Source organism: Peromyscus leucopus, chromosome 1, assembly GCF_004664715.2.
Source record: "Peromyscus leucopus breed LL Stock chromosome 1, UCI_PerLeu_2.1, whole genome shotgun sequence".
Lineage (NCBI taxonomy): Eukaryota > Metazoa > Chordata > Mammalia > Rodentia > Cricetidae > Peromyscus > Peromyscus leucopus.
Window position 1 is genome coordinate 77,661,961 of NC_051063.1, and position 21,285 is coordinate 77,683,245.

Sequence of the window (21,285 nt, forward strand, 5' to 3'; positions counted from 1 at the left end):
GGAGTTCAAGACTAGCCTGGACTACATGGTAAGGCCCCATCTCAAAACCAGAAATATTCACCACCGAAGCTGTCTCAAGTTTACTTAGGCTGTAATCAGGCCAATTTGCTCAATAGTCCCCTACAATCCACCCCTTTTGAGGATCTCAGCATCTCAAACATCCTTCAGTTGTTCAGCTTGTATACATAATTTCAAGTTAGTAAAATTCAGTTAATTTCGAAAAAAACTAGACAAAAAAGATAGACATTGGACTGAGGGTATAACTCACATGACCTGCTTCTATGTGACATCCTAGGTTCAATTCAGTACCAAAAGGAGGTTTACAATGTAGATGAAACATTATCGGGAAAAGGGGGGCGTTCTTGGTAGATATATACCAGCAGGTACGCTTAACATTCCAGGAAGCTAGGCATGATGACATGCACTTTTAATCTCCGCACTTGAGAGGCTGAGGCAGGATTTCAAATTCAATACCATCCTGGAGTAAGACATAGTGACGCACACCTTTAATCCCAGCACTCGGGAGGCAGAGCCAGGCGGATCTCTGTGAGTTCGAGGCCAGCCTGGGCTACAGAGTGAGTTCCAGGACAGCCAGAGATACATAATGAGACCCTGTTCCTCCCTGCAACACACACACACACACACACACACACAAATCAGCCTGGGATATAGCAAGACAATCCAAAAACAGTAATAGAGGCAATATGCCACAAAGAAGAGCAGGAGAAAGAACAGCACAGAATACATAAATGTATACAAACATTTTCAAAAGGGGGAAACTGCTCATGAAACAGACAGAAGGCTCCTGCTCCCCGGATCTCTGAAGGAGTGTGGGCAGTGTGGCTCTTCTAGCTGGAAGAACCTAGCAAGAACCAGTGGGGAGGTCAGTTGCCCCAGCCATCCCTCTACAGGGGCTGGGGCTCAGTCCTTGCTGGCTTGGAACGCTGACGTAGACCAGGCTGGGCTCAAATTTGCCTGCCTCTGCCTCTCAAGAGCCGGGACTAATGGTGCTCACCATCATACCAGCTACAAGCCAGGCTTTTGGACTCCAGGCCAGCACCTGGGACACTGCCCAGTTTGGGATTTCCATTTTCCTCCAAAGAACTTCCATTTCCCCAAAGCCCCTCCAGAGGGCTCCCCGTCACTTGCCCCAACCTTGAGCCGCACTTTCCCAGACTCACTAGCTCAGTTACAAGTGGTGACTTTCTGTTTATTGCTCAAAAACAAGAACTCAGAAGCAAATAAAGGGAGAGTGGGTGGGAAGACACAGGGAAGGGACGGGGCTGGGTCCCACCTCTCCCGTCATCCCTCTCACCCTCAGAGGCCCAGCAGCAGTCGGCATCTGGGGCTAGGGAGCCTTCATGGCCATGGGAATAGTAGAGCTAGGGGACAGTTCTTGAGTGGGGTCCCGGGCTGGCGGGGGGCCCCAGGAGTTGCAAGGGGCTGAGTTCCCTTCCCTGGGTCCAGAAGTCAGTAGGATGTGGGGGGCGGAAGGCCCCTTGTTTGGCAACTAAGAAGAGGCGGCTTTGGACGGCAGGATGCTGGTTTATTTACTGTAGGGTCTCCAGGGCCATCAAAGCCCCCTCATGGGATGGGAAGACTATTTACACAGCAGTGGGGGAGGGGGGCCAGAGACCAGGTCCTATGCTCCTCACTGCCCAGAATGGTGAGAGAGTGGGGGAGGTCCTGGGTCCTGCAGACTTAGACTTGGGGTTCAGATGGAAACTTCGTACTCCCGTGTATCCTGAAGACAGAAAGAGCAGATAAGTTGGAGTGAGTTGGAGGTGAAGAGGCATCCACAGGAGTGGGGAAGACATAATATTTGAGCTGAGTCTGGTGGTACCAACCTGTAATTCCAGCTGGTAGGGAGACAGAGGCAAGAAGATCACAATTCAAGGTGTGCCTGAGCTACAGAAGGTGCTCAGGATCAGACTGGACAATTTAAACCCTTTCTTGAAATCCACGAGGACTGGAGAGCTAGGCATGACGTTGCATACCTTTAATCCCAGGGCATGGAGGTAGAGGCAGAGTGTGTGTGTCCGTGTGTGTCCGTGTGTGTCCGTGTGTGTCCGTGTGTGTGTGTGTGTGTGTGTGTGTGTGTGTGTGTGTGTGTGTGTCCTGTGAATTGAAGCTAGCCTGGTCTACATAGAGTTCCAGATCTGCCAGAGCTACATAGAGAGACCCTTGTCTCAGAATAAAAAAGAGAGTGAGACACTGGAGATGCCATCGGATGTCTAGAGCTCGCCAACTGCACATGAGGCCCTAAGTTTAGTCTCCAGTACTACACACTCTCAGAAACACCATGTTATTTTGAGACAGGGTCTCTCTATATAGTCTTGGCTGTCCTGGAACTCCCTAGGTAGACTAGGCTGGCCTCAAACTCAGAGATCTGCCCACCTCTGCTTCTGGAGCACTGGGATTAAAATCATTGAGCTACCACGCCCAGCAAGACCTTGATATTTAAATTAATATAGAGGAGCTGGAGAGATGGCTCAGCAGTTGAACACTGGCTGCTCTTCCAGAGGACCTGGGTTGGATTCCCATCACCCACATGGTGGCTCACAATTGTCTGTAACTCTTGTTCCAGGGGATCTGGTGCCCTCTCTGGCTTCTGAGGGCACTGCATGTACTCGGTGTACTGACATACAGACAAGCAAACACCCATACACATAAAACAATTCTAATTTTGTTTTGGTTTTTTGTTTGTTTGTTTTTGGTTTTTGTGAGACAGGATTACTCTGTGTGGTTTTGGAACCTGTCCTGGAACTCTCTCTGTAGAGATCTCACAGAGATCTGCCTGACTCTGCCTCCTGAGTGCTGGGATTAAAGGCATGTGCCACCACTGTCCAGCTTTTTTTTTTTTTTTTTTTTTTTTTTTGAGAGGGTTTCTCTGCATAGCTCTGCCTTGGAACTTACCCTGTAGACCAAGCTGGGATTGGTCTACAGAGATCCACCTACCTCTGCCTCCCAAGCGCTTGGGATTAAAGGCATGCATCACAGCCTGGCTAGAAAATATTTTTTAGTAAAGATTCCCAGTTAGGTGTGGTGGTGCACATTTTAATCCCAGCTCTCAGGGCACAGAGGCAGGCAGGTCTCTGAGAGTTCCAGGCCAGCCAGGGCTACAGAGTGAGACCCTGTTTCAAGAGAGACAGAGGGAGAGGGAGGAGGGGAGAGGGGGAGGGGGAGGGAGGTGGAGAGAAGTTTCCTGGGTTGACTCTAGCTAATATATGTTTGGTTTATCCTGTAGTATCATAAGATGACAAAGATATGAGTTTCTGAAATGTCTTGAACAATTGGAAGATTTGGAGATTGGCCTAAATGCCCACTGTGGATCTGAGCTGTACCTGGGTGGACTCAGGTTGTATCGTTAGCTACAGCCGGTCCTTACCATTCCCTGCCGTCCACACACAGCTTGCTTTGACCCTCATGACTTTTGTAGGAAACTGAGTTTGAAATTCCCAAAAGAGAGCATGGAGACTTTGGGAGAAGATTATGAAGTCCTGGGGGTACCGAGAGACATGGCATTCCAAGGGGAGGGGAGGGACTCACCCCAGCTTCATACAGTGGGTTGTTGAAGTCGGACTCCACAGTGATGGGACTGTAGGAGTGGGAACCAGAGAAGCCAAAGAGTGATTTTCCTTGCAGCCTGGGGAAGGGAGGGAACAGTGTGAGTCCTTGAACTCCTTTACCTGACTCCCATGCCAGGTATGGCACCTGCCCTGGCATCAGTCAAGACAAGGCACTCACTTGGTGTAGTATATGTAAACACCACTGCCGAGGACAATGACCAAGCCCAGGGGCAACAGGATGGCCAAAGCGAGGTTCCCACCCTCCAGCTGCCGTGATGGGTCTGTAGTCTGGGTCACTGCAGAGGGAGGAAGAACAGCAAATGAGGCCAGGCTGGACCCACTCCTGGGCTCTCCCAGCCTCCTGCCCTGGGTCCTGAACCCTTGGCCTCACCCCTCTGGGGCCTGGCCTCCTGCCCCCAGCCTTGACCTTGCCCTCCCAACCTGGCCAGGCCTGGTCTCCACCTGCACCCTCACTGACCTTCCAGTTTTCGGTTGTCCAGGAGCTCCTCATAGGCCACTGCAGGGAGAGGAGGGGGAGGGGGACGGGGTCTGAGCCAGGGAGGGAAGGAGACTGGGGAGAGGGCCGGAGCCCCGGTGCGGCTGGGCTGCACAGCCTGGTTCTCTGCCCTCTGTTCAATCAAAACTTATCTTTCCCTAGGTGTGTAGAGGGCCTGGGAACTATGGCTCAGAGGCTGTCCTCCTCCAAACCACTAAAGGTTCGAGGTTCCTGGAGAGTCTGAGCCAACCAGTTTCAGAATTTCTCGCTGATAGCAAAACCGAGGCCTTTGCAGAGAGGGCAAGGGGCTTCTAAGCCAAAGCCCCCACTGCAGCCCTTGATAGGCATGGGACCTCAGCTCTCCCTAGGTTTTCCAGCCATGTCTGTGAGGATGAGAGCCCACAGGTTGGGCACTCAGCAGGGTCAGCCATTGGTCTTGAATCTCCTACCCAACTTTTATAGCTCCGTCACTTCCCAGATGATATGCCCCTCTGCCCTGTCTGCCCAGGCACCTTTGCAGAGCGGGGGCTGGCTGGTCCACTGGGAGGGGTGACCGGGTACACAGGTGATGGTGACCTCGCCGATGAGCTCAAAGCCCTCGTAGCAGAAGAAGCGCAGAGACTCGCCGGCTTGGTAGTGATGCTTGTACAGTGTCTGGTAACCATTCTCGGGAACACCAGGGTTCAGGCACGGCTCGTACTTTACTGCAGGGAGTACCACAGGGCCGCTTAGAAACTGTGCAGGGCCAGTCTGGGTTCCCCGGTCTTCCCTTCCTGGGGTGTCCCTCAAACTTACAGGCGCATTTGGGGACTCGATCGCTCCACTTGGGTGTGCCTGTGTCTCGGCTGTAGCAGGTGAGTACAGCTGCCCCCTCCAGGCTGTACCCTGGCAGACAGCGATACTGGACGTGGGAGCCAATGGGAAAACCAGCATCTGAGGCAGTCCGGTGGCCATTGGTGATCTCACCAGGGTCAGCACAGGTCATGACTGGTGACAGAAGAGAGCGGTTAGGGGAAGCAAGGCCTTAGGGGATTGCCTGGAAACAGGGCTCATAGAGGCCTGAGCGTCCAGCCATCTCCTCAGAACAGCCTTGTCCTCCTCCTCTTCCTCCTCCTCGTCCTATTCCTTGAGGGACATAGTGTGAGTCAGAAACACTTCAGAGTCAATGGATTTGCCAAGTGTGACGGCAATGCCTCTAATTCCACCACTTTGGGACTAAAGGAAGAAATATGAGCTCCAAACCAGCCTAGGCTCCATAGCAAGTTCCAGAACAGGACACCCTGTGGTAGGGGGAGAGGAGGTCAGTGTGTTTTATATTTCTTTTGAAAGCAGGGTGAGCAGGGCAAACTCGGCCCCTGTCTTTGGGTAAAATTCAAAGTATTTCATTATTATATCAGAGCACACAAACTGAAACCCAGCACGGCACGGCAGACCATTGTTATGGACAGAAGCTGGTGTCTCAAGGGAGGGCGGCTCTCGTGTCCCCTCCATGTGCCCGGTGCCCGGCCCACTTGGCTGGCATATGCTGCCTCCCTTCTATGCCCAGTGTTACTGTAGAAGGTCATCATCATGGCCTCTGCGAGTGTGTGTATGTGTTCATGTATGTGCATGTAGAGGCCCAGGTGGTGGTCCGCTATTACTCTACAACTTATAAACTGAAACGGGGCCTCTTCCTGAACCTGGAGCTCACCTATTTAGCTGAGCTGGCTAGCCAGTGAGCTCCAGTGGTCCTCCATGCCCCCACCACTGGGGGTCACAGGCAGGTGTGCCGCCACACCTGGCTTTTATGTGGGTTCAGGGGATCGGGCTCAAGTCCTGATGCTTGTGTGGCATCCGAGCTATCTCTCCAGCTCCACAGCCTTTGACTCCTAGAAACCTGTGCTAGGCAGCCTGATAGATATTTAATCCTGATTATCCTGACAGATCAATGTTACTGCCATCTATCTGGTGGCCCAGGGCTTGGCACTCGGCCGAGCTGGAACCTGCGAGGATCATAGCCATGGAGTACTGGATGGATCCCGAGACTTGAGTCTCAACTCAGCATCAGACTCAAGGTGTAGCCTGGGCAACTTTCCAAGGCCAGCCTTGGCTAGACAACCTGACTGGCTGGCCCGCTCAGGCCCGCTCAGGCCTACAGTTCCGTGAATCCTCCAGGGATGAGGTGTGGTGTCAGCAAGTGTTCCCTGTTTCCAGCCCAAATCCGGCTTTCTGAAATCCCTCCCCACTGACCCCTGGGGCCATTTACAAGAACTACAATGGTGGCACTGAGGAGGCGGAGGCAGGGGGATCTCTGTGAGTTCAAGGCCAGCCTGGGCTACATAGCGAGTTCCCGGACGGCCAGGACCACACAGGGAAACTCTGTCTCGAAAACAAACAAACGGAGGGGAAAGAAAGAGAGAACTACAGCCAATCTTTGTGTCAGCGTCTCCAGATTCAAGAGACATGATGCTACTTCTTTCTGCTGTTTGCTTTGTTCTATTTATTTATTTATTTATTTATTCATTCATTCATATTTTGGGTCTTGCTAATAATTAGCCGTGGCTGGCCTTGAACTCTTGGAAATCCTTCTGCTTCCGCTTCCTGAGTGCTGGGAGTGCACAGCTGCACCACCACATCTGGCTCTGAATTTTTTTAAAGTCTGTTTTGTTTACCAAGTAAGTACTGCGTCACTGAGCTACGCCCCCAGCTCTTGGGCTTTCCAGACAGGGTTGGCTTTGAACTCATGATCATTCAGCCTCAGCCACTGTGCACAGCCATTTTTAAAAGACAAATAAAGCCTCCAAGCTCCTGTAGATATCATACCCAAATAAATAAATAAATAAATAAATAAATAAATAAATAAAACCCAAAATACTCCTCTGAAGTGAGTCTGTCTCAGTCCTGGGTGAATGGAGCTGTGTCTTCCTACAGTGCTGCAGCATGCTTAGAGCTGTGACGTGACTTTACATGCACCAGACACTGTGTGAAAAGCTGCCTCTGCTCCATACAATCCCCTACTCCCACTTACTTCATTCATGGGAGAGCCAGAGCTCAGAGACCTTAAGTACTTTACCCCAGGTCATCCTCTGGTTACCACTGTGCACCATGCCTAGTTACTTATGTATCTCTCTCCTCCAGGTCTGAGACCCATCAGGGTAGGAAGGAGCGAGGAACTGGTCCTATAACCACAGCCCAGTGCCAGGCTTCAATCACAGCATTCAAACAGATCAAATCCACTGACAAGCCTTGCATCTAACAGAGTGACTTCCCACACTGTCAGCTTTCGGGGAACTAAGAGTTTGGGGGTGTATAGAAGAGAACTAAGAGTTGATGGGGGGCAAAGCTAAGGGGCAATTTGGTGAAACCTGGTAGGGATGGGACTCAGCCCTGGCAGGGATAAAATCAGGAGTGGAGGGGACTTGGGCCATGATGAAAAGTGGATTGAGCAACGGATGAAAGGAAGAAAGCAGTCTGAACTAAAGGCAGGACACGGTGGTGGGTGTGTGTGTGTGTGTGTGTGTGTGTGTGTGTGTGTGTGTGTGTGTGTGTGTAGCAATTTCAAGACACTGAACGCGGTGGGACCTAAAGGACATAAGGGTTGGGTCTGAAGACCCAAGGAAGACTCAGGGCGAAACATCCAGGAGTGATAGGGAAGGGCGGGGTCAGAGCCGAAGGATAGGCTTAGGGGTAGGATCCTACTCACTCTTTTGGCAAGCAGGTGGAGCCGCGCTCCAGGACAGGTCCCATTGGCAAGTGAGGATGTCTGATCCCAGCAGTTCATAGCCAGGCTCGCACTGGTAAGTGAGCACTGTGCCCCGGATAAGGTCCCCGTGGGATGCGGTCCTCCAGCCCCACTCAGGAGGGGGCAGCTCGGGGCATGTATCGTTCCTCGGGACCTCTGCAGTGAAGAAGGACCTCTTCCAGCCTCGGAGGGCCTCGCGCTGGGGCCCCCTCCCCGCCAGCCCCCTGACCGTCCAGAGCCCTCGCCTTCCGTACCTTTGAAATGCAATACGAAGCCCTGGCCTAGGCCCGGATTTGGGGGCCCAGGGGGTGCCTGAAACTGCAGAGTGAGATCGGGTCCAGAGGAGAGGAGGCGGCGGCGCGGCTGAGGTCCTCGCAGCTGGGCCAGCACTCGAGCGCTGGGACCGTCCCCATCGAACAGCGTCAGCATATCCCCCTCACGAACATTCAAGCTGCAGTGAGGGCGTCAGGAAATTAGGCGAGCGGCATCCGGCCCATCTCATCCGGTTCTGCCCAATCCCCAACTCGCTCACTCCGAACCAGCCCTGCCCTGAGTTCCCCTCGCTCAGTTTTGACCATTAGGGTTCTCTCCAGGTTCCAGGTGGGTTGACTCCTCCCACTCCTGCTTGCTAATCTTCAATCCCCGCCCATCACTAGCTCCACCCACTCTTCATCCTCTCTTCCATCCCCATGGCGTGCTCAAATCCATCTTTGATCAATCATAGACTATAGTCCTTCGACACTGTCAAATGCTGGGCTCTGCCTGAGTATCTGCTTTGGGTCCATGCCCATGCACCTTCTCTCCACTCACGTGACCGCCTCATGCCAAATCAGCTACCGACTTGCACCCGCTGACTTGGTACTAGCAAAAAGGCACCAATTGGGGGCCTGGGTCCCTTTGATAAGAAGCAGTCACACACACACACACACACACACACACACACACACACACACACACACACACACACACGAGTGCGGGGTATAGCTCAGCAGAACCCTCCAGACCTGCAGCAGCCCTCGGAGAAGGCTGTGCTCCCCTTTACTTGTCCTTATTCTCCAAGTAACTTGAACCCAGGTCTCCTGCCTCTGTCCTGTACCCACCTGATGTCCTCTTTCAGAACACCAATGTACCCACAGAGTTCTCTGTGAACTCAGAAGAGCCCGTTGGGCTCAGAATGCAGGCCAGTGCAATGTCTCACACACCCGATGGAACCCACACCCATCACACAAGCTATGTGACCCAGACATACATTTCAACTTGGAGCAAGATGCGCTTCTCTTCCTGGACATGCAGGCCCCACACGCAGTCCTGGCCAGGGCTATAGCTCTGGGGCCAGTCGGGAGAGAGGACCACACCAGCTGCCTCAGATAGCTCTCCTCCACACATGGCTAGGGAAGAGGTGTCAGGTTCAGAACCCATGTGGGCATGTGATCACCATAGTCCCCATTGTTCTCAGGAGTGTGCACTAAGTCAACAGGCTTTTTGGTGTGAAGATTTCTGGTCATATCTAGGTTTTACTATGATTGTTTTTCCAGCCCAGCCCTTAGTTAACCCCACCCACTTTCTACCTTACTCACCCAATCCACCACTCAACCCAACTCCAGTTCTAGCTCTAGAAGCCTTTTGGGTCTGAGCCTGAATTCAAAACAAGCCCAGCAATTATTTCTCCAAGAAAGCAGCCTCTGAAGGGGCAGAGCTTTACCCAGGCTTTGGGTTTGTGTTTTGGTTTTTAAACTATTATTTTCCAATTTGTCACTTATTTATTTATATTTTATTGGTGTTTTGCCTGTAGGTATGTCTGTGTGAGGGTGTTGGATCCTGGAGTTACAGACAGTTGTGGTCTGCCATGTGGGTGCTGGGAATTGAACCCGGATCCTCGAGAAGAACAGTCAGTGCTCTTAACTGCTGAGCCATCTCTGCAGCCCACCTTTGGATTTATTATGTCTTAATGCGCATTTGAGATCTCCTTTACAATTGCCTTTCTGAGGTCCAACTTCCGGGCAGTCTGTGGGCTGAAGGACTCTGAGATGCACAGGACTCACCCTTACAGGCTGGCTCTGTGTCGTTCCAGTGGGGTTCGGTGGGGTCCACACATTCGATGGCATTGGGGGGCCCTGGCGGCTCCAGAGCATATCCTGGGAGGCACGAGAAGGTGGCCAGTGCCCCTGGGCGGTACTCAGGGTCTGTAGTAGTCACGTTGCCATGTGCCAGGAAAGGGGCGAAGCAGCGATCCTCCTCAAAGGCTAGAGAGGAGTTGGTCACAAAATTAAGCATTAGGGCAGGACTCAGGGATCTTACGTTAGGCACTTAGGCTGAATTTGGGTGTTGCTCAGCCCTACATGGGTTTTTTTTTTTTTTTTTTAATTTGTTTTGGTATCTTGAGATGGGGGGGCGTCTGACCATATATAGCTCAGGCTGACCTTGAATTTGAGATCTTCCTGTCTCAGCCTCCCAAGTGGCTGGGACCATGTACTTGTGCCAATAGTACTAACCACCATTCTACAGATAAGGACATCTTCAGACAAAAAGCCACCAGCCCAAGGTCACCTAGGAGGCAACTACAGAGCCAGAACTACAATCCTAAAGGGTTAGTTCTCATCCACAGACATTTGGCTTGGGAAACTGCAAGGGGCCTGGGGAGGGGTGTTTCTGGAGAACTGGCTTGCGTAGGTGTGTTCTCGCTTCAGAAATAGCAGTTGGATTCTGATCATCCACAGTGTTGCTGGAATCCAAAACTGCAGCTAGTGCAGAAGCTGCTCAACTTTTACTGAGGACCAAAATGAACATCTCTAGAGCAGTTTTCCCTGTCCACCTGATTGCATCTTATGCACAAAACTACCTGCGAGGCCGGCGAGGCCCAGAAGCTCAGCACAGCACACCCGCCTGGAGAGGCAGACTGGAGTTCTCACCGAAAAGCTGAGAGCCCTTCAGCGCTTTCAGAACCCATCATGTGCTGGGTTTCTGCAGATTCTCTATTATATTTCCTATTACTTAACTTGACAAGGTATCATGTGCAAATCCTGTCCACCTAGCAGGGCCCAGTGCCAATTCCACTTATTTTGTGACCCATCCAAAACCACACCCTTCTAATCTCTGAGCATATCCCTTCCATGGCCTCCCCTGCCTTTCTCTCTCTCTTCCCGAGACATGGTTTCTCTATGTAGCCCTGGCTCTCCTGGAACTCACTTTGTAGACCAGGTTAGCCTTGAAGAGCTGACTGTCTCTGCCTCCCAAGTGCAGGGATTAAAGGCGTGCGTCCCCACTGCCCACCGGTTCATCGCCTCTTGCTATTGTTTTATAAATTCTTAGCCATGCTGTTTCTCAAACACATCATTGCCTCTTTCTCCTGAGCTGCTGCCCACCTTCCTCTCCTTAGTCATCTGCTTAACCTCCATCCTGGAGGGCCATATCTAACTGCCTCCTCTCCCATGATCGCTGATTCCCTTGACCTGTCCAACATCCATTCTTCCTTCTTCTGGTCACAGCTCCCCTTTTTTTTTCATTAGGTGGAAGGGGGAACATGCCTTTCCTACTTCTAGTCCATGAGGCTTAGTTGGGACCAAGCAGAGACGGCCATGCCATGCAGACCTGCCAATCATAATACTTCCCGACTTAATTGAACTTAATCAAGTCAATAAGAACCTTTTCTGGAATTGTTGCCAAAGCTCTCGTGAGCATTTCCTTTCTCTGATGGCCTTAAGTTGATAGTCTATTAATCTGTAGTTAGATCCACACAGGGAAAGCCTGCATGGGAACGAAGTCACTGCACAGTAAAGAACTGAGAGACAGATAATGTCGACCTGGCTGTATGCTGGATCCAGCCATATCTGAAACTGATCAGAGGGGACTACGTGGAATGATATGATGTCCCTGTGAAGGGATCCCTGTCAGGAATCAGGGACCAAACGCAAAGACGAGCATGGAGGGACTATGTACTTGTGACTATTTCTAGTGTGAGGAAGAGGGAATGGTGTGGGGGATGGGCAGAGTCAGGAAATAAGACTATTACCTTCAAATCGGAGGCTGAGCAGCAGGGGATTGGCTGGTGTCTCTGAAAGCAGTTCTACGTAGAGGGATTGGGCATCACTGATGAGACCACGCTCAGGGACATCATCCATGTCAGAGTCATAAATCACAGGGGACAGGGGACTTCCCCCTGAGCGCACCATCAGCCTGGGATGGACAGAAGAGTGGTAGGTTCCCTCCTCCCTGGAAGCTGCCTGTCCGCCCGCTCTCCTGGCTTATCTTCAAGCTGCTCTTATCAACCCCTAACCCACACCATGCACGCTTTTAAGCCCCAACTCATTTTGTCTTGTTTGACTTTACAAGCCCCTCATTTTATGGATGAGGGGACAGAGGCACAGAGAGAGAGACTGGGTACTCAGCCTGAGAGCACACTCCAAAGCAACAAAGAACACAGGAAAATGACAGCACGCACTTTTATAGCACTCATCACATCCTAGGCACCACGTCAATTACTGTACATATCTTAATGTATTTATTAATTAAGCAATTGGAGGGGTGCTCTTCTCTCCATTCTACCAATGAGAGAGAACTGAGGTGCGGCAAGGCACACTGACTTGTCTAAGGTTGCTGCTCTCTCTGAGGTTGACACAGGATCCATCCAGTGTCACCTGGCTCTCCGCTGAAGCCTCCCAGCTTTCCCAAGGTGGGAACCTCTAGCCCAGAGCCCAGACTCTCACCGGTCATTGTCCTCATCCAGCGAGACCCTCTCAAAGTGCAGATGTAGCCGGCGTCCCTCAGCTGCTTCAATGACCCAGCGGCAGGTAAGGTTGGGCCCTGCAGCTCCCCCAGGCTCAGGGGATACGATACGACCCAGTGTGGCATTGTGGATGGTGCCCCCACAAGATGCTGTGGGCAGAGAAAGAGCAGGAAGGCTTCAGCCCTTTCTCAGGCTCAACTCTAGAGCCTGGTGGCTACTGGCCAGGGATGGCCTCTGTCCTGTGGAGAAGGGACAGGACTTTCTCTAGCTTCTGTCTAGCCTGAAATAGAACCCTATGCATGGAGATCCTGCTAAAATGAAGCCTCCCGAGAGGTAGGCACCTTGAGACAGGGAGCCTCAAAACTGAAACTCTCAGATGAGAAGCCTGGAAGGTAGGACTCTCTAGACTGTAAGCATTTTATGCTCAGTGGAGAATGAAGACTTAAGGCCCAAAGTCTACCAACCAGGGACCCCAAACACGACTCACTGGAGTGGGGTCTCCAAAAACAGGGCATCTAGAGTGGTAAAGGATGTCAAGCACCAACTAGGGCATCCCAAGATGAAGCCCAGACAAGGTTGGAGACCCCCTAAGGATGGAGACCCTCATGGTTGAGCACTCTGGGGAGGACACTGCCTACAGCTAGAAACTTCTTTACTATGGCTTCTCCCCAAAGATGGAGATCCCCCAGCTCGGTTCCCCTCCCCCAGGACAGAAGTGTGCCCGACACTCACCTATGCAGCTAGGGGGTTCACCAGTCCAGGCTGGCCGGGTACCATTGAGGCAGATGAGCGTTTCCTCACCCTGCAGCTGGTATCCTGAGTCACAGTGGAAGGTGGCAGTGCCCCCAGGATGCAGGTCTGTCACACTCACATCCCCGTGGGCTGGCCGGGGTGGGAAGCCACAGCTCAGGAGGTATGCTGGACAGGTCAAGGAAGAAGAAGAGGGGCCATTGTCTCACAGCAACTTCCCAAACCCCTCCATCTCCCACTCCCAGGAGCACATGGGCTCATTGCTGGAGCACACACAAACTCCTTACACTGGCTCCCTGCCTCAGGAACAGGCAACACCAACAGTGCTCACCTCTGGTCTTCGTAATTTACCCATTTCGGTCTTTTTTTTTTTTTTTTTTTTTTTTTTTTTATAGACAAACATTTTTTAGAGCCTAGTCTTATTGGCTATGTGAGCTCAAGCAAATCAATTGACCGCCCTGAACCCTATCAGCACTAATAATAAATGACATCTGCAGATGTCATTTCCAAGTCAATTTACACAGTTTTAGAGGCAGGCAGAGGGAGAGTGCATGACCCACTTTCCAGGGGTGGATGCCAAGGCTCCTGCTTATGAAATGCTCTGTGCTGTTTTCTTTCGCAAACGTTCTTGTATGGAGATGCAGCTTTCAGCCAGGCCAGCCACAAGAAGCCGCTTGGGGAATGTTGACTTAGGACTTACTCCCCAGTGCCCCTGAGTGACCCCCTCGGAGAAGGAGGCCTGATGGGTACTGACTCTGCTCTCCGTGAGAAGCTGATTTCTCTCATCTCTTGTGCGGAGAACTGTGTAACTGTCCTTTCTACACCAACTTCTTTGTGCCTCAGATTAGGGCAACAGTGACCTGTTCGTCACATCCAGGTCATTCTGTCCTCTTCCAGTCATTCCTGGTGTCACACTTTCCCGCTACACATTCCTCACAGTTGTATTGCTTACTTTCTTTCTCAAAGCTTCTTGAAGCTATTTTTCAGGGGTGGGGTGGGGTTGGTTTGGTTTTGAAATAAGGTCTTGTATAGTCCAGGTTAGCTTCAATTTCTCAATGTTCCTGCCTCACCCTTCAGAAAACCACACCACCATGCTCGGTTTCCAAGGCTGTGTCTTGGAGGTGCAGCCTGGCTCTACTCAGCAGGCTTCCCTGAGTCTGGAGCCTTCAGTGATTCTGTCAGAGACCTATCCCTTCCACATTTCAAAAGTCATCAAGCATTTATCTAGGTGGGCTGTGGGGACAGACAGAAACAAAACAAACCCATACTTTGCCTTCCCATAGTCCCTAGACTGCTAAGACTAGCAGACATACAACAATCATCTAAAACACAGCAGGTTCAGAAAATTCGAGACCTCTATGGCCAGCAGAGCTAACTCTGAACACCTTAGCATGATAGTCTAGTCCCTTCTCCAGCCAGGTCCAGCCCAGTCCTTAGGTTTACTCAGCTCCTGAGGCCCAAATGTCCTGAACAATAATCTGTGACTCCTTCCTATCTCACCCCCCCTCTTTTCCCCTGGTGATGGGATTAAATCCAGGATGTTGTACACATTAGGCAAATGCTCTACCATGAACTATTCCCCCAACCTTTGGGATTTTTGTTCTGTTTTTGAGACAGGGGGCTGGCTACATAGCCCTGGCTAGCCTGGAACTCTCTACAGAGACCAGGCTGATCTTGAGTTAACAGAGACCTATCTGCCTCTGCTCCCCGAGTACAGGGATTAAAGGCATGCAACACTGACACCTAGCTATTCTTTGATTTTTTTTTTTTTTTTTGAGACAAGATCTCACTATGTAGTCTAGGTTAGCTTTGAACTCTTGTACGTCTCGGCGTTCAGAGAGCTAGAATTATATGTATGCACCACCACAGACAGACCACCTCCATATTTTTTGCTCACACCTATGCCTCTACATGCAAGGCTTTCTGGTTTCTTCCCGATCTTTCAAAGAATAACCTAAGTATCACTCCTTCTAGGAAGCCTTCATGGTTTTCCCTGCTCCCATAAGGTCTTGCCTGTGTTCAATTCTACATATGTAATTTTCTTATCCTGTTACTTTTTTTTGTTATTACTATGAGATGGAACCAAGGCCTGAGCAAGTTGATCTCTGGGAAGGGGTTTCTCCCACCAATAGTAATAATTCATATCAGTAAGGATTGGCCTGAAATCTAACTAAAGACTCTCAATGCAGGGGGGGATGTAGCTCATTTGGTAACTTCTGGCTCTGAATTAACCAGGCCTATAATACCAGCACTGGGGAGGTAAAGGTGGGAAGCTCAGAAGTGTAAGGCTATACTTGGCTACACAGTGAGTTCCAGGCCAGCTTAGGTTACACGAGACTCTGTCTCAAAACAAACAAAACAAAACATGCAAAGGATTCCCCACCCAAGGGTACTCACGTCAGTTAACCCCCACCCTCATTTTAGGAATGGGTGTGGGGCAGGCACTTGGGCCTCTGATTTCTGACTCTGCAATGAAGTTTCAGGTGCCTCAGAAAGCCATGTGACCTCAAATCTGTTCCCTCCTCTGAGAGATGGAGCTGCCTTGGTCCTCTCTGGGTTACTGCGAGGAGCAGTGGCTGAGGGAAGGACTTTGCACATGGGCAAACTTGCAGGACTCTGCTGGCTCTCTGGACATGAAGCCACAGTTAGAGCAGCTTGAGAAGGGCTCAAATAGTGCCTCTGTCCTAAAGATGCCTGCAGGAGCTGCAAACAAGGGAAGACCAAGGCAGGTAATGAAGCCTTTATGCAATAGCCCTGCTCCCCTCAATGTTCCACTTAGCCCGAGAGTCCTAGTTTTGATGCCCTAGGGAAACAGCTGCTTAAAGGAGCCAGTGGGTAGCTTTTTTTCCCATCTGATGTCTAGTCCTTGGCTCCTAAGGCATGTATGTTTTTTGTCTCTAACAACCAGGTCCTTGGCACACAAGTACAAGTCCCAGCCCACTGGTCTCTCCAATATCCCTGTCAGTAGGAGCAACAATTTACCCTCAGAGCATGAGGAAGAGATATACACTGCAACTTGAATAAGATGCACAAGGAATCTGGGGAGAAGGAGGGAAGTACATGAAGCCAAGTGACAACGGACCCTGTCTCTGAAGAGCACACGAAGGGACCTTGGGGAAGACAGCAATGTCTGGAATGGGGACATTAGCTGAGTCCCTTAGTTCATGTACATGTACATGTGCTAGAAAGTGCATGTGCACTGTGAGAAGGTTCCCACACACATGCACACAGGATAGCATAGATACACATGTAGCTCATCTGTGTATGAATGCATGAAACACTCCCCATTCCTGCCCTGGAAATCAGAAGGAGTTGCCAAAATTGCAGACCCAAGAGTGTCGCTTTTCTGCTGGTGCTATTTCAGCTGCCTGCCTCTCTCTCTCACCTGCAGATTAAAGAGCCCTGGACTCCTCAGTGACGCCTGCCTGCCTCTCAGTGTGGCCTTCCATTCCCCCTTCCCTCACTGTCTTCTCTGCTTTGGCTGTGACGGCACTGGCTGACATTTTTGAGCGTCGGATCTAGACACTGGTTTAGATGATCCACAGGTACTAACTCATTTGAACTTCCTAGCAATACTTCACAAGAAGTATTATAACTTCTGTTTTTCAGACGGAGCCATGAGGTCAAAGAAACTACCCAGGTCACACAGTGCAGACAGTTCCACCTTCCATGCATGCATGCATGTTGAGGTACTTCACCTTTCTTTTCTTCTTTTTTTTTTTTTTTTTTTTTGGTTTTTCGAGACAGGGTTTCTCTGTGTAGCTTTGGTGCCTTTCCTGGAACTCACTCTGTAGACCAGGCTGGCCTCAGACTCACAGAGATCCACCTGGCTCTGCCTCCTGAGTGCTGGGATCAAAGGTGTGCACCACCTCGCCCGGCCTGGTACTACACCTTTCCAAGGGTCACATTTTCTCTCCTCTCTGGGACTCAGGATGTGTGTTTCCATCCATGAAACAGTTGCTTCTCTCTTTCCTCCTCCCACCCTTCCCCTGGCCAGCTCATCCTGAAGGGCCTCATCTTAGTCACCACCTCCATAGGAAGCCATTCCTATATTCCTTAGAAAAAACTTGGTCCCTTTTGTACCTGCTCCCCTTGCCTGAGTTTCCTCATCGTCCTTACTCTGACACAACCATTCTGATTATGTATACTTCTACCCAGATCCTCAGCTCCCTAAAGATGGAATTATATCAAGCTTATTCATTTTTTTCCCTAAGGCTAACACAGAGCCTGGTATGAAGTAGGTACTTAATAAAAATTCATAGGACCAAATAAATGACTTGCTACTTGGATTCATTCACACCCATTTACAGATCCATGAATGTGTGAGAAAAATACACATGCATGCTTTTTGAGGGTCCTGCTCACACAGGGTCCCAGGCAGGAAGAAGATCCTCTCAGTGCCCTGAGTTAGAAGGACCCTGGAGATGTCTTCTCTACCCCACATGGCTCTTGTCCCTCCGGTGGCACTTCAGACTTCTCACCCTGATAGTGAATCCTGAAGCCATTGCCCCTTGGGACCCGAGGACTCTGGAAATGCAGGAGCAGCCGGTTTGTTGGGCTCCGAAGGACCTGTCCTTCTCCCAGCATGGAGGAATTGGCCAAGAGTCTGGGGGCCAGGCCTGGGGATCCCCCACCGGCCAGCACCAGGAGCTCCTCCTCTTGAGACAGGTTGAGTGTCTGCACCTAAAGAAGCGGGGTACGGGCAGGCCAGGGCAAGTTAGGAGGGGGGAAGGGTTAGCATGGCAGCCCCAGCCCCCACCCTCTGGTAAACCACCCACGTTGCAGAATTCTAGAAGAGTTTTGAGATCATCTAACTCAGAAAACAGGTTCACCGGTTCTTAGACCGGACTTAGGCACACTCAATTGGCACCAAAGAAAATTACCTGAATCTCAATGCCATAGCCAGGGTAGACGTGGATGCTGTAGGTGCAGTCTAGGAGTTCCACGGAGCGGCTGGCCGTGCTCCCCAAGTCGGGAGACTCCACGAACCCTTCCCCCTCGGAGATGTTGTTATTGCACAAAACTACAGAGAGATCAGTGGCTTGGGCTGAGAGGTCCTGCCTGCTCACCGGCCTGGCCAGGCCTTTGTAGTGGTCACCTGTATCCCCCAGCACCCCTCACCATCCTCCACTGCGACTTTCCTTCCCCAACTACAGACGGAAGCCCACAGACAACCCACGGACGTTAATGCTAGCCTTTGCCATTACTACCCAGAAGCCCCTCTCCTACCTGTACCTAAAGCTCCTTTTCCCACGTGGTCCACGCAGCTTTCCCCCTATCCATCCCCACATGGGTGCTTCCATGCCCTCCCTCCCTTTCCATCACCTCACCTGGACTGGTGACAGTAGTGGTGACAGTTGTTGTGGTAATGATGGTGGTGGTGGTTTCCTCCTCTCCTCCTTCGGGCCTGAGGGGTGGGACTGGGGAGGCGGGGCCAGGCGGGGGCGGGGCTGTAGTTCCAGGGGGCGGGGTCAGCAGCTCTGGCGCGGTGGGGCCTGCCCCCCTGACCCCCTTAGGGGTGACAGCTGTCGTCAGAGGCCCTGTCCCTGGCTCGGTGGCACGCGGCAGGGAGGGCGCTGCAAGAGTCTGGCCGGCTGGAGGGGTGGCTAGTGTGGGGTCTGGGTCAGATCCTGAGATAGTTTGAGGGTCGTCAGAGCACAGGAGCAGCAAATTGCCCATGGGGGTGGGGAACAGCTTAGCATGAGATCCCAAAGCCTCCCCACAACGTACCATCCCCAATTTTCTCCTTACCCTCCCAGGCTCCCCACATTCTCTCAAGATTTTGCAGCCAAAGCTCATTTTCTTTTTCCACCACGGTCTTGACAGCCCCCCTGAGCCTCCCGCACCCCCAGATCTGGCTCTCTCCTCTGCCTACCCCTTTCTCTCTTCCCGGTCTCACTCTCTCTGGAGCTTTTCTCTGCTTAGTATTCTTATTGCTCTCTGGTTTTATGATCCCAGATCACCTGCTAGTTGTATATCACTTTTTCTCGCCGTTTTTGTGACTCTGCTTCTCTGAACTCACGTGTCTCTATAGATACATGACCTTCTCGTGATTGTCTGTTCATCGTTCTGTCCCTGTCTCTGGTTCTGTCTAGGGACAGTTTTGACCCTTTCTTCTCTTGCCTGCCCCTGAATTTCCTTGGCTTCCTAGAGATCTTTTTCTCTCTGGACTCTCTCTACCTGCCTTCCCTCTGGCCAGGCACTCCATCTCCCAGAGGCATGTTCTACTTTTATGCCACTTTGGGGACCTCACCTGGCAAGAGGCCGATCTCCGGGCCCTTCCGCAGCAAAGCTCCATGGAGCAGTTCAGCCAGGTCCTCAGAGGCCACCGTGGGAGTCTCACTTCCTGACTCTGGCATCATCTCATCCTCTTTCAGGGGAAGACCTAGGAGGTGAAGTCCTATGAGCCTCTCTCTCCGTTCCCCTACATCCCTTCCTTCTCTGGAGAGACATTTCCCAGAGCACTTCTCAGCAGACACTCAGAGGGTCTCAGGTTGGGCTGAGAGCCAAGATCAGAGGTGAGGCTCCGATCTGGCCTCTCACTCCTAAGCCCCTACTCCCGGTCTCTGGGCCGTCAGTGAGAGCCTTAGTTACTGCTAACCCTGGACAGCTCTAGCAGGAGGTGCGGAGCCGGCCTCTGGGACTGCTCTCCATGCCTCCCCAGTGAAGCATCCCCCCAATCCCAGAACTCTGAGGAGAGTCTGATAGCACCTCCCAGACCTCCTTCTGCAGTACCAGCTTTCTCTCCAGGTTTCTGCCTCTGCAGGCTCTCTCTCTCTCTCTCTCTCTCTCTCTCTCTCTCTCTCTCTCTCTCTGCAGTCTCTGCTGCCTTCTCTAGAGTCGGGTTTGGGGATCAGAGTGGAGTCAGGGACTGAATATCCCTGCTTGTGTTCATCTGTCTTTGTCCATATGTCCAAGAACAGTTGTGTGTGCAGCCTGGCATCTCTCCCAGCACCTCCATCTCCCACCCAGGTACCCTGCCTGCTTCTACCGCCTCCGCAGACATCCACCCAACTTCCCCCAGCTCTTCTTCCTGGATTTAACCCCTACGATACAACTAAAAGCTCTCCGTATCCATTTTCCCATCTCCTTAATATTAGGAGTTCAAGGGCTCCATGTACCAGTCAGAAAGCCTTGGCTTGCCCCTTCCCAGTCACCTATGCCCCTCCCCTCCCCCACAAGCTCGGAAGACTCAATATGTTCAGAGAAAGGTGGAGGACCCCCCAGGGCCTTCCCAGGGCCCACCCCCACATGTCCTTACCCTGAATCCAGGCACAGCTCAGCAGAATTAGGAACAGCAGCTGGGAAGGCGGTGGGTGCTGGGCCTTGGGAGTCCCCATGGCGACTCACTCTAGTCTCTCTCCTCTGTCGCTCTTCCGAATAATCTAGTTGTCACTTTCCCTCGGCGTCCTTTTATCTTTCCCTTTAATTTTGCTTTCCTGCTAAGGGTCAGCAAAGGAAGGCAATTTTCCTCCCTTTGGGATGGAGGAGAATTGGCCTAGGGGTTGCCTGGAGTCCGCCCCCTTTAGCTCAATCTTTATCCTTGGCTCTCCGATCTATGGTAAAGGGGGGCGCGGCTCCCGCTGCGGGGGGTGGGGCCGAGAGGGCCGAAGGTTATCCCCTTGTTCGGGCGCTTGGGTCCATCGGGATGGAGAGATTGCCAGCCGGGGGGGAGTGGGAGGGGAAAGGCAGCTTCCGGGGGCCCAGGGTGGGCTTGAGGATCCAGAGGGTCCTTACGGGGTTCTACCGGGGCTTGTCGGGGAGAGGAAGAGGGAAGGGGTTGCGGAACCAGGGAAGCCAAAGCTCGGCCACTGGAGCTGCGGGAGGGAGAAGCTGAGAAAGGTGTCAAGCCCACGTCAGATCCTGGGGACGGGCGAAGGGAGGGGCCTGGGATTTATTCCGCCGATGAGGGAGGAGGAGGAAGTGCAGATGGAGGAAGGAGGGATCCCGAGCCAGGACCGTAATCTGCACTCCGAGGCCCCTAGGGGAGCGAAAGGAAACTCTGGTCCCAGCAGTAATTAGGCTC

At 51.9% G+C, this 21,285-nt stretch overlaps 1 protein-coding gene across 2 annotated transcripts; it reads right to left on the reverse strand.

Moving 5' to 3' along the window:
* Positions 1–1,185: 1,185 nt before the first annotated feature.
* Sez6l2 (seizure related 6 homolog like 2) lies at positions 1,186–21,095 on the reverse strand. Of its 2 annotated transcripts, XM_028885530.1 has the most exons (18): positions 20,521–21,095; positions 19,513–19,644; positions 18,590–18,889; positions 18,143–18,282; positions 17,741–17,942; positions 13,242–13,427; positions 12,490–12,658; positions 11,796–11,959; positions 9,829–10,029; positions 9,036–9,174; positions 8,041–8,237; positions 7,748–7,942; positions 4,861–5,052; positions 4,578–4,769; positions 4,048–4,086; positions 3,748–3,865; positions 3,550–3,646; positions 1,186–1,744 (listed from the first exon to the last, which is right to left on the reverse strand). In XM_028885530.1, exons 1-18 carry the CDS (start codon positions 20,597–20,599, stop codon positions 1,715–1,717), a joined length of 2,772 nt encoding a protein of 923 aa, XP_028741363.1. In that variant the 5' UTR covers positions 20,600–21,095; the 3' UTR covers positions 1,186–1,714. The 2 variants fall into 2 exon arrangements, with proteins under 2 accessions (XP_028741363.1, XP_028741364.1); XM_028885531.1 differs by lacking the exon at positions 4,048–4,086.
* Between the last annotated feature and the right edge of the window lie 190 nt (positions 21,096–21,285).